We start from the raw sequence: 17,074 nt of genomic DNA on the forward strand, positions 1-17,074 counted from the left end.
TATATTTATGTGATTAGATATATCAAGTGGTGCTGAAGTTATCCTGTTATCTTTCTCTTATGACTAAAGGTTCTAACCCTAAAGGTCTCAAATGTATCTCCTACTCTAATTAATTTCCTACGGCAATCTCTAAAGGAGCTTAACTTGGAAGACGATTGTTGCCCTGTAGATAAAATGTGCTGCGCCTTCTCTTTTATAATTCCCCAAATTCAGTCTCAGAACTCGAGTCAAAGCATCGAAAGCAGCAGAATACGCCTATCTTCTTCTTGACCGGCGTAGACACCGCTTACGTGGTTATAGCCGAATCCACGCATCTCTCCTTTTGGCAGTTTGGCGCCAATTGGTAATACCTTCTCCACCTGGTCCTTCGAGTTTTCGCCTCCATTCTAGTTCAAAGAATGATCCATTCGATGCCTTAGCTTACTCTCGGTGCTATTACGTGAAGAAAAGGATTGTATGGCGTAGGAACCCCTTAAGGTATTATATTCGGAACTTTCCTTGGGGAGGTTTTTTATGTGGTGGGTCCCAAACACTTAGCACAACCGCAGAAACGGACTTCGCCTACTTACTTTACTTTACTTTCGCCTCCAAGCGGATGTATGTTGGCTACCAAGAGGATACTTGGTCTAAAACCGGAAGTCGTGAGCTGCTTGAGTCATATGCAAAAGAGTTGTTCCTGGCCACTCCCAATTGAATGGCAGTCAGAAACTTTGCTCAATTGCGTCAACTTCTGCATATGCCCCCATCTCCCATACCATTAAGAAAGGCGATTAATTGGGTGGGTATTTCATTTAGATTTCTTCAAAATTTTCAGAGTTTATGGTTCGTAAAGCCCGTTCCCTTTGGTACATAAGTTGTTAGCACAGCTCAACACATCTAGATAAATTTCCATCTCACGCTTTGCTCAAACAAGTAGCTAATTAATGTTCATAAGTTCATTGTCTTTCATAATCGGTGGTTAATGAAATGAGACCTTCCTTTCGAACACATATCTAATATGTCAAGCAGTTTTTCGAATACAAACTTTATAAAAGGCAAATTTGGGCGAGAAGTTAGACTTAAACTCTCACCAAACTATATTTGACTGGGGAGACCAAAAGATACTTTGACCTTATGGGGGTTATGGGTCTGAGCGCTATTTAAAATACGATAACGGTAGATAGAGTTATAAAATCTCGGTATTACCTATTAGTAATCCCTTTCTTTGGTCTTTTCCAGTATCTACATACTAGTTTTTTTCTCCAAAACTGTAGTTCAGAGCAATATGGCTTGATATGGTGGGATATCATATAAGGGGTTTGTAATGGTGCCGGGCATAATCTGTTGCTTGAGGTGTCAGACTCTTTTAATCTTTATTAAATTTCGCATTAAATTTAATTCCTGTAACTTAACTTTCATAACTTGAACGTCTATAAATCGAAGTTCTCCATAACTATAGCTCTTGAATTCGCAATTGAAGTAAAATTTCATACAAATTACATTCCGTAACTCGGAAGTCTCTCTAACTCGAAGTTCTTTTGTGGATTATGGTGATTCGAGTGAGTGAAGTTCAACTGTCCATCCAAAAAGTAATTGGGAACAGTATTAGCTAAATAACTCACATATTTGAACATAGGGAACAGATTTTTGTAATATATCAGCGACACCTAAAGTCAAAAAATGAAAATTATGAATATGGTCAAAATATGCAAAAGCGGTACATGTCTTTGCTAAGACAAATATAGTACAACAATCTGGTTGTGCACTTGGATAAAAAAAAAAATTCAAACAGCCCAAGCAATGTTAGTGAAAAGGTAAAATACAGTTAAACTATTTTCTAGCTAAATTATATAATTAATTAATTTAATTAAAAATTTTCTTGAACACCAGATCATAGGAGTCCTGCTCTTCTTATTGAACAAATGGTAGGACAGAATATACATATGAAGAAATGAACCGCTGGTCTCATATAAATGGTAATCCCTTAGAGGCTCCCTACATTTTTAGAGAAGAAACACAGTAAGTTCAAATTTAATGGGGATTCATTCTTTGGCATTTATTTTTTAAAGATTATCTCTTTCAAATGTTGATAAAGATGATCCTTCGTGAAGCTTTTCACCAAGGTCAGAATTGAAGCGGGATTGTCCGCATAGTCTTTAGACTTTACATATCCCCACAGAAAAAAGTCTAACGGTGTTATATCACACGATCTTTGTGGCCAATCGGCCCAAAACATGAAATTATCTGCTCACCGACGTGTTCTCTCAATAAATCCATTAATGCGATGCCAGGCATCAAATAGTCGGTTTTCAAAGCGCGATAACGGTCGGTTCCGTTCTCAGTAGGTCGGTGAATTATCACAATAAAGTTGAACAATTTTTTAACGTTGTTCAGGTGAAAAAAGTTCCTCTACTTGGATCACTCGATAGCTGAAAACGATGGTGGGAGACATCTTTTATTCGACTATTTAATTTTCTGTGAGAGCTTAGGCAGTCGACGATCCTCTTGTGATTGTCGTAGCCAACCATGTGGAACATGCGTCACACCGCTATATAAGCTTCATCTTCTTCTTCAGTTGGAGAAAAAAGCCAATTCTGAAGAAATCATATAGCCATCTACAAAAACACTTCAGTATTTGTATAATATTTGCATAAGAACTAGACGCTTTATTATATAGACAAATAAATATATAAAGTAGATTACAATATACTTTTTGTACATACAGAACTCAAAACAACATATTTACACTCAACAAAACTAATGATAATAATGAATTGCCCAACATTGTGGTTCATTTTGAGCAAAAGTGTAATTCTAAATGCTTAGAAGCCCGACATGGGCACGGCGCTCTCGGTCATCTCATCGTCATCGCTGCTGCTGCAAAAAGACAATATGCATTTTTTGTTGTAAGAAAATTGAAATTAGAAATTATTTACTAATATTTTTTTGGTATGGCAACTCTTTACATAACAGCTTTATAATGGAACCCATTAAAAAAGAGATTGCTACATATTACCAACTGGATTACTGACACATTTCACTTTCAATATATTTGGTGGTAATGCAGTTGGTAATCTATCACTAAAACCACCGTTAAACTTACACATCATCCTCAATGCGCCGCAGAAAATTCTGAACCTCCTGATTTTGTCCGATCAAAGCGTACAGCGCACCGAAGCCATGGAAAACGATGAACAAACAGACAGCATAGTTGATGTGCGTGAAGTCCTCGCGATAGTAATTGATGGCGAACGAAGTGGCACAGACCAGAAAGACGACGGAAGTGTAGGTAAAGAACTTGAAGAACGATTTAAAGCTGTGCGGTAGAGTAAAGAGATTGAGAGATTAGTTACTACATACAAATCAGTGTAGATTTATAACTACCGATTCTCATCTAGCGTCTCTGTAGCCTTACGTATATTATAATCTTGTCCCTCGCTGATATGTATTAGCGTCAGTATATAGAAAAATATACAGATAACACAAGCGATGAAAATGGGCGCATAATAGTAGACCATGATGGACCAGTTGCGAGCTGAAATAATAATAAAAATAAAAAAGAGAAAATGTTGAATTTTCGTTCACAACTTACGATCGAACCAACAGGTGTCACCACCACCGAATATCGGCTTTCCATCGTAATCATTGTTTGCCGCGAATATCGACCAACCGATGGTTAACAGCGCGATCGGAAAGAATATCAGCCAGAACATTAGACGCGACATGATAATGCCATGGAAATGCATATAAAAGTTGAAGCTGATCAGACTTAATATACAGAATGATAACACCATGTAAATGATGACGCAAGCGGCTGGAAATGGAGGACGGTAGAAATAATATTGAAAATTAATATAAAAAAATAGATAGAAAGAAATATTCTCAACACAAATCCGAAACTTACGCAAATTGATGCAGGTCCATGGCATAAATTCGGCTGGATCGGTGAGCGTGAGATGCGCCATTATCGAATAACCGAAGATAATGCACAGTGTGTAGACCTTGATGGCAACACCGTAGAATGTATTGCGCAGATTGCTGGCGAACAGGTAGATGAAGAGGATAATAAACATACAGATGACAGCCAGTATTAAACCTGTGGGCGAGTCAAACCAAATAAATTAGCAGCTAGTCTAAACACATGAGTTAACGGAAACATAAAAAACTAATTAACATAACAGTATTTTTTTCTTGAAACATTGATCATGGGCTCTTTTTTTGAACTATATATAAATAACCTAAAAATAGATAAATGTGCGTCTAACTGTACATTTTCGCTTTGAACTTTTCGCTTTCATAACGAGTTATGTGATTTTCACGATTTATTTGAAATTATATTTGATGTTATACCTTGAAATTAGGGCGATTCAATAATTGGAAATATTAATTAAAGCTAACGAGTGTCTCAAATCTCGACAAACATACTTTGGTTGACTCTGACTTTAGTCTAGGTAAACTGGAAACTAACGCGTGATCCAAGTAGAGGATATTTTTTCAATAGCCTTTTTTTTAACAGATCACACGTGAGTCCTTTCAAGCTGTCATGTTATTTATGTTCAATATTGTTTGGAATTTCATAATGTTCTGTAAATAATGTGTTTCGCGCGCCTCGGTTAGCTTATGATCAACATAATCGGTCATACACCCATCATTAGACCCAGCATTCACTATTGAATAATATCCGACCGAATAGACTACGTCCTGCAGTGAAGAAAATATAACAGCCATAGCTGAGAGTGTACACTAAGACCATAGATAATCGATTCGGAACCGTTCGTAGCAGCTCGGACTGTTATCGCGTCATGATAACCGACTATTTGCTGACTGAAATTGAAGCTCGCGATCTCAGCGACATTTTGGTTTTAACAAGAAAGTGCCACAAATCAAACAAAGGATTTATTGAGAGAACACTTCGGTGAGCAGATAATTTTACTTTTTGGGCCAGTCGATTGGCCACCAATATGATATGCTATTACACCGTTTGATTTTTTCCTGTGGGGATATGTGAAGTCTAAAGTCTATGAGAACAAACCCAGTTCGATTCAGGCCTTGGATCAAAACGTCACGATTGACATTCGCCAGTTACCAGTCGAAATGCTCGAACGAGTCATCGAAAATTGGACTCAACGGTTGGACCATCTGAGACGTAGCCGCAGCCAACATTTGAAAAATATAATCTTTGATAATAAACATTCCTCATTAAATTTTCATTGTTTTCTTCAAAAAAGTAGGAAACCTCGAAATGGATCATTCTTTACTTCTGTCTGTGAAGGTATGTATTATATATATATCGATAATTTTAAGGAAAAGTCTTTGAATTTGGTGACTTTAGGCGAGATTCTCCGTCTGATCGAATCGTCTTCGAAGAAACATTGAAGTTCGTAGAATCTCATAATTTTTTCAGAGACAAAAATGTAAAAAAAATATGTAAGGGTACCACCTGAATCAAGTAAATGGCAAAATGGTCCAAAGTTGCTAAGAAATAAATTGTTTGATCGATCAAAGGAAGCTATCGTGCGGATATTAATAAAATTAATATAATAACATTACAAGTATTGATCTCTCGGGTGGCTTGTCTGAGAATTGTTGCAAATAAACAGACAAGATATGATCCTATTATTTTATATCCGAGCTCCCGCTGAAGTTTTGTTTTGTTTGGAATAATTCAAGACGTAGAAGATACCTGAGTTCTATCCTGTTTTTAGAGATCTCCTAAGTACAACAATTTGAAAAATATTTCTTTTAAGGTTTTATAGGTTATCGTAGGAACGTATGAGGTAGTGAGCCTGCTCATATTAGGTTAGTGTTGCCAAATTTTGTAAAATAATGAAAAAAATTTATATTGGTACTAAGCGGAATAAGCTTTGTGTGAAATATGTTTAAGTAAGAGTTGCCACCTATTAAAAAAATTAAAATATTATGTGTTTTGAAATCGAGTTTACGTTTTTGATATTGTTAGGGCTATAAAATATTATAATAAATATTTACAATAGGGTTGCCACTTGTTTAAAAAATTAAAAAAAAATATAGAATTTTGTGTCAACAAATTTTATTGTGCTTTCGATGAGGGTTGCCAAATTTCGTAAAATAATGCAAAAAAGTTGAAATGAGTACTAGGCCGAACGAGCTTTTTGTGTAGAGTATTAAGGCAAGAGTTGCCATCTATTCTGTTTTTGGTATGAATTTTGAGTTAAAGCTAAATAAGTTGGAACATATTTTGTTCCGTTTCGCGCAAAATAATAATTGTAATTGAAAAATATTAAAATAAATATTTAAAATAGGGTTCCCTCCTGTCTAAAAAATAAAAATATTTTACTTTATCAAATAACGCTCAGTAATTTGACATTTATAAAGCTTAGAGTACAATTTTATATAAAAAAAAATGGATCGAAATTTAATGTTTTCGATTAGGGTAGCCAATTTTCGCAAACTAAATAAATAATTGGAAAATAATGAATATAAGCCAGAATGAGTTTACAGATGTCTCAAAATAAATAACTTGAATAGTATTGAATAGTATTATTGTTTGTAAGTCATAAGGTTGCCAATTAAAAATAATTTCATTACATTTTTTTTATCAAAATTATTAGTTTTTCTTCTTTTGGACCACCCTAAAGTGTAGATAATAGCACATTTTGTCCATTTAACTGCAAATCAATACCGCGCTCACACTCCACTGTAATTACACGCTACCATTACATACATATCTACACATATACACAGTCAGACATTCATACCTTCATAATGCGCGCAATAAATTATGAGAAAACTCACACGGTCCGTTGCTTACTTTGGCATTCGAAATTTGTATTTTCTTCAAAAACCAAATCAATAAACATTGTTTACATTTGATCAGTTTGTGGTTGGAATTTGTTGCAAATCGATTTGTTGTGGTTTTTTCTCGCTTTTTTTTTGTGCAAATGCAATTTGTTGGATCAACAGCAAATAACAGCGGAGCAAATGGGCCAGCTACTTGCAATTATTAAATGAAAATAAACACATATGTACGTGTGTAGATACAAATGTATGTGCGTACAATTAGCATAAAACTATTGTAGCGGTAACTACAAAAGAAAATAATTAAAAATTCACACGTGGCAAGCGAATACATGCATGTGTGCAAATAAATAAAATCGAAGGAATACACGCATAGACATATACATGCTATAAAACGCAGAAATAACCTCGAATTAATTATAATTTTATAATATCTAAAAATAGCATGAAAAAGAATTTTTATAAATATCTTATAGAAATAAAGTATTTTCGGCAGGAATCGACAATAAAAAACTAAAAGCATTCTTAAAAATAACTTAATCATAAGTGCTAAGAGGCAGCGATTCACATTAATTACGCCTATAAGATCACGTCGTCGTCAACGTTGGTGGGCGTATTTTTTTTAATAGCTGTCGGTTCGGTCATAAAAATTGACTTGATCAGTTTATATTTGTGTATATCTGGGATAAAAACTGATTATTAACACTGAAGACTTGTCCTACCACATTTTTAATTCACGTGGATTGGACTACCGTATTTTATTATATTTTTATATATTTTATCTATTTTTAGAATCTAGTAACTATTTTTATCAAAAATTATTTCATGTGTATGGCTTAAAAAAAGTAATATGATATTGAAACAATTATTTTTTAAAATGTGGCAACCCGTCTACAAAAAATATTAAATATTTTTACACCCATACAGTTATATATCCATATTTTAGTGTTGCTATTTTTTTAATAATTTTTTTTTACATGAATACTGATGAAATTGGCAACCCTTCTCTAAATTCTATTGGATAATTTTATTTTAAACATTTTTGATTTGTTGTCAATATTTCAATATTAAATTTGTTCCATATATTTCATTGAATAAAAAATATAAATAGGTGGCAACGCCTCCCAAAATACGTACTTTAGACTTTCTCAAACTTCTTTAATTTGCATTTAATTTTAAATTAATTCATTTATATTATACATTTTATTCAAATCAAATTCGTAAACAAGTGGCAACTCTTCATGAAGTATATTTAGCCAAATGTGTCTTACACATTTTTTAAACAGCTGGCAACCTTCTAATTATACTGTACACGAACAAGCTTTGAATGAATCGATTTTCTGAAATTAATCAAAGATACACCCGAAGCATTGGCATTGTTTAAGTTTTGGAAGCTTTTAAATGGAATTTTTCCTTCTGTAGTCCTGTAGTACCTTGAACCTCTGAATGGGATACTTAAAAATGCAGCAACAATATAGAAAACAAAAAAGCATTTTCATCTTTAAAATGTAGGTTCTTATTACTACTTGGGAGCTGTCTAAAGAAGGAGCCCTTACCATATAAGTTGGTGGAATTCTACAAATTCAATATGTAAAATTTGAATTATTTTAATTGAAAACATTTCTTTTCACTTACAAATTGCATATGTCCACTCTTTCGTTGTCAAAACGAATGGTAATTTATTCCGTACACAAGCCAATGGCTGCCACTCCCATGTTATATTGTCCAATTGATGTGGCGTATAACAATAATAGTTCGAAAATAAGTGATTACGATGGGCAATAGAGCCATTCTGCAATGGAAAATTATAAAATCAGTAATAATTAAATTAAAATATTTTAGAAATTATTGGGCATGAAAATTAAAAAGTGTGAAAATTTAAAAATGGGAAATTAATTTCGAGGTTCCCTATTTAAAAAAATTAAGTGACTTCATTAACTTGATGCTGGAAACAAATAATATGAGCTGCAGAGCTAAATAGAGAAAGTACAATCTTCTATAAGAGTGTACAGCTGCTGGCGTACGCCGATGATATCGATATCATTGGAAATAACAACCGCCAACAGGTGCTGTTTTGGATTGATTAGGCAATTGAAAAGTAAAGTCCTCTGTCGACGAACAAAAATTAAACACTGCAAGTCCCTCATTATACCCGGCCTGATTTATGGTGCAGAAGTGAACGATGTCAACATGAGATGAGACGACACAAGGAGTTTTCGAGAAGAAAATTTTGCGCAAGATTTATGGTCCTCGGAACATTGTCAACGCTGAATACGGAATAACAGACGATGGAACGATGAGTCGTACGAGTTATACGACGACACTGACATAGTTCAGCGAATAAAAAGACATCGGCCGAATGGACGAAAACACTCCAGCTCTGAAAGTGTTCGATGCAGTACCCGTCGGAGGAAGCCGATGAAGGGGAAGGCCTACACTCCGTTAAAGGTACCAGGTGGAGAGCAACCTGGTTACACGTGGGATCCCCAACTGGGAAAGAGAGGAGTGGCGCGCTATCATCGATTCGGCTATAACCGGCAAAACGGTTTCCACGCCAATCACATACATACATTTGAAAAAACGCAGAAAGTTCAAATGAAATTGGCAATTTTCGATGACTCTTTCGAGCATTTCGACTGGTAACTGGCGAATGACACGCGTGATGTTTTCGAAGCGGGATTATCCGCATATACTTTAGACTTTACATATCCCCACAAAAATCTAACGGTGCGATCACACGATCTTGGTGGCCGATCGACCTGACTACAACGATAAAATTATCTGCTTACCGAGGTGTTCTCTCATTTGATTGATGGCTACTATTTTCAAGATCATTGGATGATACTCCACTTCGATATTCCGAATTTTCTGAAAATGTTATTTATTGGCTTTAAGCTAGCTCTAACTCTATTCAGAGGCTTTCTTTTTCAAAAAACTTTCTCTAGGTGTTTTTAATGTACAGATCAAGGTTTCTTTGGAATCATATTTAGATCAATATTTTAAAAGCCAATTGAGGAAGGAATAGTCATATATATAAATCTATTAAAGGTATCTAATTCAAGCTGGATCATCTAAGTAGTTTGGTATTCTATAGACGGAAGTACAACAATATTGAAACGGAAATTGCTCTAATCGGTAATTTCGGATTCGAAGGAGACGATCTTCAGATTGTCAACATGGAAACTTGTGTTACATGTCTTCGCTAAAAAATAGGTTAAGTGCCTAAATGTAGGCAATATGCTATTATTAACATTTTGTGTTGCAGATATTTTTCATTTTGGAGCATTGAGGAGTTGTATTCAATCATTCTTCATATAAATATATTATAAAGTAAAATCACATGTGCGCTCCAATGTCAATAAACTTTACCTCGAACAACGTCCAATGCACCAACTGATTGTCCCTATGCACATAACGCATACGCTCGCACGGTACACCAATATTTACATTGAAATGGTGTGTGGTTCGCACCAAACGTGTGCTGCCGTTTGTGTTGCGCACCGCCACCTCGTGATGATCCATGCCGGTCAGTGCGTATACAAGACTATGTGGTTGTTGTTGTTGTTGTTGCGTAGCATTCACCACATCCACATCGATGACACTTGCAATGGACACGCATGATTTGCTCAGCGTATCATAGTAGTGACCCTCGGCGCAACAGAAGCGTATACAGGGTTTCAGCTTACAAATGCAGGCGCGCATGTGACGCTCGGCGGGCACGCGTACGCCATCTTTAATGATGAAATTGTAGGCGGCAACGAGTTCGGGTGGTATGTAGGTGATGCCGAGACTTTTTAGTAAGGCGGCGTTGGTGTTGTTGTCGCTACTGATATCGTGGCTATTGTTATTGTAGTTGTTGTTGTTGTTGCTATTGATGTCATCAATTTGTGTGCTGGTTGTGTTGATATTGCTTACAGTGGCATTAATATTGTTGTTATTGTTGTTGCTGGTATGGTTGTTGTTGTTGATTGTACCGTTGCTGTTGCCGTTGATATCGTTGTTGTTATTCGTATTATTTGTGTTGCTAATATTAATAGTGTTATTGTTGTTGTTTGTTGTGTTTATCTCCGCCGTTGCATTAGGTTGCTCATACGCCCAGGCGATGCCCGTCACATTAATCGTATCGATGAAGGCACAATGATATCTCGTCTCAGTCGCAACGCCGCTACTCGCCGCAGCACTGCTCCAACAACAACAACTGTTTAAAATTATGACGAAAGCCGCTAATAGCGGCCATGAGTATTGTGTTGTTGCCACATCAAAACCAAAATTTTTAATTGCTTTCACTAATGTTGGCGCGCACATACGGCGGCTGGTTTTGTGTCGTTGCGCAGACATTTTTTCAATTTTTTTTTATTAATGGTTTTAAAATGTTTCCACGATTTTTGGTTTTATTAAATTTTTTTGATTGATGTTAAAATTTTTTCAATTAAAATTTTTTTTTAATATTTTTGGTTTCAAATATTTTTTTTCGAATATTTTTTTTTTAATAATATGTTTTTCAAATCAAATTTTTTTTCAAATGATAATTTTTTCAATTAATTTTTTTTTTAACTAATTTTATATTAATTAAATTTTTTTTCAAATAAAATTTTAAACAAATTTTTTTCAAATAAAAAATAAAATTTTCTTTTAAATATTTTGTTTATTTTTTTTTTTTTCAAAATTTGTTTTTCAAATAAATATTTTTTCAAATATTTTTTTTTTAAGTTGTAGGAAATACAAATCAAAATTTCCGTTAGTTTTGCCAATTCATTTTTTTTTTAATATTTTAAAAAAATGTTTTTCTGTTTTTTTAGCAATTAAAATTGTTTCAAAATTTTTATTTCCATTATTTGTTGTTTTATTTCTTTCACATTTTTTTTAATTGGAATTGTTTATTGTTTCACAATTTGCGTTTGTTTTATATTTTATAAACATACACGCTTACACACGCACGCACATGTGCCTGCATGCAGACGCACTGAAATGATACACATAAATATTTATTGTTATTGTTGTACGCTGGCGTTGGCTATTTCGAGTCGTCGGTGAAAATTGTATTCTGAACGACGGACCGCACAATTCAATTCCTACAACACAAATGATATGATATTCTCCAGAAAGTGTACCAAGTAGCCGTGGGCGTCTTATGCGCTGTATTCTAAAAATCACAACGCCTCCCCAAAGGCAAAAACAAAACACAAAAACAAAACAAGATATCACAAACGTTGTCTAAATGAATTCGCGCAACTTTGCTATGAACTGATCACTGATTGTGTGCTGATGACTGCATTCATCACGTAAATTCGTGCGAAATAAGCTGAACGGCAACGATGACGTTATTCACTGCAGCGCCTTGAGGATGCGCTTCAACCGCTTATTCGTTGGCATTGCAGCGCCTTAACACCTTTGCCGGAAAGATTAGTGCGCTTTTGTGCGCTACCGCTGTACACTTATATATATATAAATGTGTGTGTGTGTTTGTAAATATAGTGCCGGTTCGACTTTCCTGCCGTTAATTGCTTTGGCTTTGGCCTTTGCCTGCCGCTGTTTACTGTTTAATCCTTCGCTTGATTGCCCGTGCCAATGTCCACTCGTACCGCGTGCTCGCGCTCAACTGCTTGTCGAGCAGTAGTCCAATGGCATGACCGCTAGTCGGCGGTTGCCCACACACACCTTGCGCCGTTTTTAATGAGCACAAGCGTCCCTGTCGGAATGCCGTGTGGCATGTTGTGGGCGGTGGAGTTTGTTGTTTGTGTAAGTACATAAGCGTATGAGTGGACGCCTCGCATGAGCTCATTTGATGTTGAGTTCGTTGTCCACGTGTTTAAGATAAATATCAGACATCGAGGGCACTCACCTGGATATATGTACATATGTGTGTATGTAGTATAAACGCATGCAAAATATCAAGACTGGACAGTTCTATGTTGATTGACAGGGTTATTATTGATAAAATATTTAAAATTAAGTTCCTGAACCTTATTTAGTATACAGTCAATTTAGTAAGTGCTATGACTTAATACGAGGAAACCAGAAATGACATCCCGATTCACATAAAAAATGTCATGATTTGGTCTTTCGTTGAAATTCTTGGAAGGTGGTCCAGGCTTTTTTTATTTTCGGTCCAGGTTTTATTCGCTCTTACCACGTTTGGTATACTAATTTTTTGTTGTTGACGAAATTTTGAACGGAATTCCAGTTTCCATTGACTTTCTGGACGAAGTTAGGTATATATCATACGAAGGTCAACAAAGCTCTCAGTTTTGAGTAGTAAAAGAAGAAGTTTTCATGGCGTTCAGTTGTATATTGTCTTTGTTACTCACTTTTATACGCTTTCCCACACAGTTACATCGATTTTCCTTTGACTGAGACTCAGAGCATGACCAGCGCCTTATCCATTATGAATTCAGCAGAATAATGTCTTCTCTTAAAAAAAAAATCAACCGATTAGCTCTCGTTGGCCCATCGGGATTCACGCGGTCAAATTAAAAATTTTACCGGATGCTAGCTGCAAAAGCTGCCTAGAAGAAGGTGAGATAGAATTCTCCCAGCATTTCTTTTTGGAATGTCCCGCCTTTGCGAGATCTAGACAAAAAATTCTTGGATCTCAATTTTTTGGCACCCTCGCGAATTAGCGGATACAGAAGTTAAAAAGCTCTGCAGATTTGTGGTAGGTTCTAAGTGCTTTGTCGATTCATAAATAAGTGAGGTATTTGTAAAGGACTGCTCTTGATAGTCTAAGTGGGTTTCCCTTTCTAGGGAAACAGCCTTCGTACCTAACCTAACCCAACCTAGCTCTCGTTGGCTCAGTCGAAACAAATGGTGTCTCAAACACACTTCTATTCGGGCAGCTATATCAACCTATAGAATTCAAAATGTATAGATATATTCCGATATAGATGTATGTGAGGTCGAATTTGGAACCCATCTTATAAGATAACATTCCTAACAGCTCTAGTATTTCACATAGTGAAACATAAAATGAAATATTCCAGAAATTTGGTGCTCTAAAGGAATTATTTTTAATAAGTTCTCTCGAGGAAATTTTGGTTAAAGATGAGTTTTCGACAATTCGGAATGTATTACCTTTATTGGTTTCTAACATGGCTATGCTTAAAGAATTAGAGTATAAGAGCCATACATTTTTTTGAACTCATATCTCTACTTTTCTATTTGCATCAAGCTATTTATCAGCGCGCCGAAATGTAGGCAACAGTTTCAAATCTGTTTGTTGTTTTACTGGAAGACGAACTCTATTAAAACACTAATAGAAAGTTATGGAGTAAAAGCAAGAAAAAAACAAAAAAAGATATATCAAATGAAGCTATAGCACCTCAAATCGACAGAATATGAAAATTATAAGAAATTTAATATATTGATAATATAGTTTAAGTTTAGCATTTTTCATAAAATGTATCAAAATCTGAATTTTCTTTTCAGGGCTAAATAACTAGAAATAGAAAAAGGTGTAAAATAAAAAAAAATATTTTTTTTTTAGATTTTCGCAATTTTTTTCCTACAGGGCACACAGGTGATGATACGCTAAATATTCAAATGTGCCAATGTACCAAACGGCATCTATATTTCTTTTGGACACAACATCCATAAATACATTTGTTTATAAAATTGCGCACATGTATCTATTCTTTCCAACTGTATATAACGGCATTCGTATGTGCTATGTGTACTACTTGGCGGCTGTCATATCGTTGATATCGCACAGCAGGTAAATGGACTCCCATTGGCATACGGTACTCATTATATGCCAGCTGAGCGAATAAACAAATTAACACATTCAAATTCAAATGTAACTGTATACAAAACGGTCAGCTGGGAGTACTTATTGTAAATAATTTAAATAGACATTAAAAAAATAATCTTTGTTTGCCGATGTTCAATTAAAATTCCTAGAGGGTAGCTCAGCTAAGCGCATTCGAATTGTTCAACTTGCAACTCTTTTCTTTCGCCGCTTTAATTTCCCATAGTGTTGCCGTTATAAGAAACTGCTACTGCCACCACAATGACACACAATGACTATATTTTGCACTCAAACGCACACATTTACACTCTGCCATCCCTTTTGTCCTTTTGTTTCAAGCAAGCGCTTCATTTAATTGTCCGCCTGCTTTCATATTTATTTATTTATTTATTTATTTATGTATACTTTTATCATATATCCGCATGTTTATTTGTTTGTCTATTTGCTTTGCCGGTTGACACTCTCTCCTGCCTTGGCGTGCTCTACTAATTTCTTACTCACAGGACTCGCGGGAGACATTTGCGGTGGCGTTAACCATCTGTTCGGTGGCAGAGTTAGTCGATGGGTTACTATAGAAAACTGACCTACAATGGGTCATAACATTAAACGGTATTGGAATTTCGTGATTACATTGCTCTTCACCAAGAAAACAAAGAAGAGGTTATCAATTCACAATATTTGTAGGTGTTCTTAAGTGCGTTGGCCATACACATATGTATGTATGTATGTATCTAGTAATGATTTAATTATTTAAAGAATATTCTTAAAAAAGCTTTCAATCGAGAGAGAGATTATAAAATAGTTATTCATACGAATAGTAGAGCGATTCGAGCATATATGATATCTCTTTCAAGTCTAGGTAATGTATGTACTGGTACGGTCTAATCATTTATCAAAAGCTCTCATATCTTCCACTTTCTACCACCCTATTTTCTCTTCTTTTTTCTATCTAGATACAAATCTGCCACAATCTCTTCATCTACATATTTCTCTCTATTATAAGTTAAATATTTATAGACAATTCATTTTTTTTCCTTTTTTCTCTTTTTCTATATCTAGATATATCTGTCTCGATATCTAGGGAGAGATCTAATTCTCTATTTTTTAAGTTAGATATTTATAGATAATTCTCATTGGTTTTAATGATTTCACAAGACTCCATTTTATTTTTTAAAATATTTACTATCTCGTGATCCAAGATGAAATAGTAGTAGTTTCAAAATATCAAAAGCAGGAGAACAACAATCGATATTATATGCTCATCTCCACCGCAGACAATTATGATCAAAATCATATATGTCATGGGTTTATAATATATGATCTCGCAAGAGCGAGGTCTGAAAATTGAAAAAAGAGTTTTATGACAACTACGGTCAACTAATTAGCAACGCTGCTGTTTAAGTCATGTAATCATTCATAAGTCGAAAAGTTTACTAAAAGTATTGAAACTTTTTGAGTTTAAATACTATATAGTTTTTTAATTTTATTTTATTCTTGCCTACGTTATTCACTATTCGAAAAAATATCTACTAAAACCTCTCGGTCACGTAATTAGCAACGTTTGATATTTTGTTAAAAAAATGTTTTTGTTTGTTATTCAAAAGTTAATATTTTGTGGAAAAACCGTTATTTGAATAAAGGCTTGACATTGATTCAATTAACTTCTCACATATGCTTCTGGAAATTGCTCTCCATTCTATCTTTACTCTTCCTAATTGTTCGATGAAATTTCCGATTTTGTTCAATCGAACCTTCGTTTTTAATTGCCACAGAGATTCTTAATAGAGTTCAGGTCTGGATTGCATAAAAGCCAGTCTAATAAACAAATTAGTTTTTCGTCCATCCATCGTTTAGTTGACCCCACAGTATGTTTGGGGTCGTTATCTTGCTGTAACAGCCAAGTAACACATATACATATATTCGTCGAAATGTGGAACCATTACACCTCTCAGTATAGAAATATTCTAGTACTGATCCTCAATTTTTGTTATAGGCCTTACACCTATTCATGACACAACATGACATACCATTATAGTACTCCCGCCGTGCTGCAGCGTGGGCAGACTGTCCTTGGTGTCAAACCCTTTACTTCGTGGACGCCGAACGGAAGTTTTTCCATCTGGTGAAAGTGTATTTATTTTAGTTCCATCCGAAAATAGGACTATTTTCCACTCCTTTAGAGTCCAATGACGGTATTTCTTGGTGAATTGAAGTCGTTGTTTACGATTTCGCTTTTTTCGAGAAGTCCTCCAACAAAACAAACTTTATACTACTAAATAAGCTACCTTATAATTTTAACCATTACCACTGAAAATGTAGAATTATATTTATCGATAACACAATACTTTAAAATATCGATATATGTTTTTTGAATCGATATTTAATATATTTCCGTTCGAAATAGAAAAAGATAATATATCGAAACAAATATCGATATTAAATAATTAAAAATATCGATATATTTATTTTCAATTATCAAATATATTTGCCTTCGAAATAAAACAAAATATTCATGAAAATAATTTACTTAATTTCTTTTATTTATAATAATAATTTTATGTTTTTCTATAAATA

At 34.6% G+C, this 17,074-nt stretch overlaps 1 protein-coding gene across 1 annotated transcript; it reads right to left on the minus strand.

Annotated features, from left to right (window-relative positions):
- Positions 1 to 2,621: 2,621 nt before the first annotated feature.
- LOC105210513 (probable G-protein coupled receptor Mth-like 8) lies at positions 2,622 to 11,232 on the minus strand. Its single transcript, XM_029039191.2, has 7 exons — positions 10,126 to 11,232; positions 8,392 to 8,548; positions 3,884 to 4,075; positions 3,572 to 3,793; positions 3,364 to 3,514; positions 3,083 to 3,295; positions 2,622 to 2,856 (listed from the first exon to the last, which is right to left on the minus strand). The coding sequence occupies exons 1-7, from the start codon at positions 11,092 to 11,094 to the stop codon at positions 2,802 to 2,804; spliced, it is 1,959 nt and encodes a 652-aa protein (XP_028895024.1). The 5' UTR covers positions 11,095 to 11,232; the 3' UTR covers positions 2,622 to 2,801.
- Positions 11,233 to 17,074: the final 5,842 nt, after the last annotated feature.

This window comes from Zeugodacus cucurbitae, chromosome 4 (genome assembly GCF_028554725.1).
Source record: "Zeugodacus cucurbitae isolate PBARC_wt_2022May chromosome 4, idZeuCucr1.2, whole genome shotgun sequence".
Classification (NCBI taxonomy): domain Eukaryota; kingdom Metazoa; phylum Arthropoda; class Insecta; order Diptera; family Tephritidae; genus Zeugodacus; species Zeugodacus cucurbitae.

Bases quoted from the DNA above. Each gene is read 5' to 3' on its own strand.
- LOC105210513 (XM_029039191.2), bottom strand. From the start codon at position 11,094: ATGTCTGCGCAACGACACAAAACCAGCCGCCGTATGTGCGCGCCAACA. The intron at 3,794-3,883 runs GTAAGTTTCGGA...CTCCATTTCCAG, and splicing joins ATGGACCTGCATCAATTTGC to CCGCTTGCGTCATCATTTAC. The intron at 2,857-3,082 runs GTAAGTTTAACG...GTCTTTTTGCAG, and splicing joins CGGCGCATTGAGGATGATGT to CAGCAGCGATGACGATGAGA.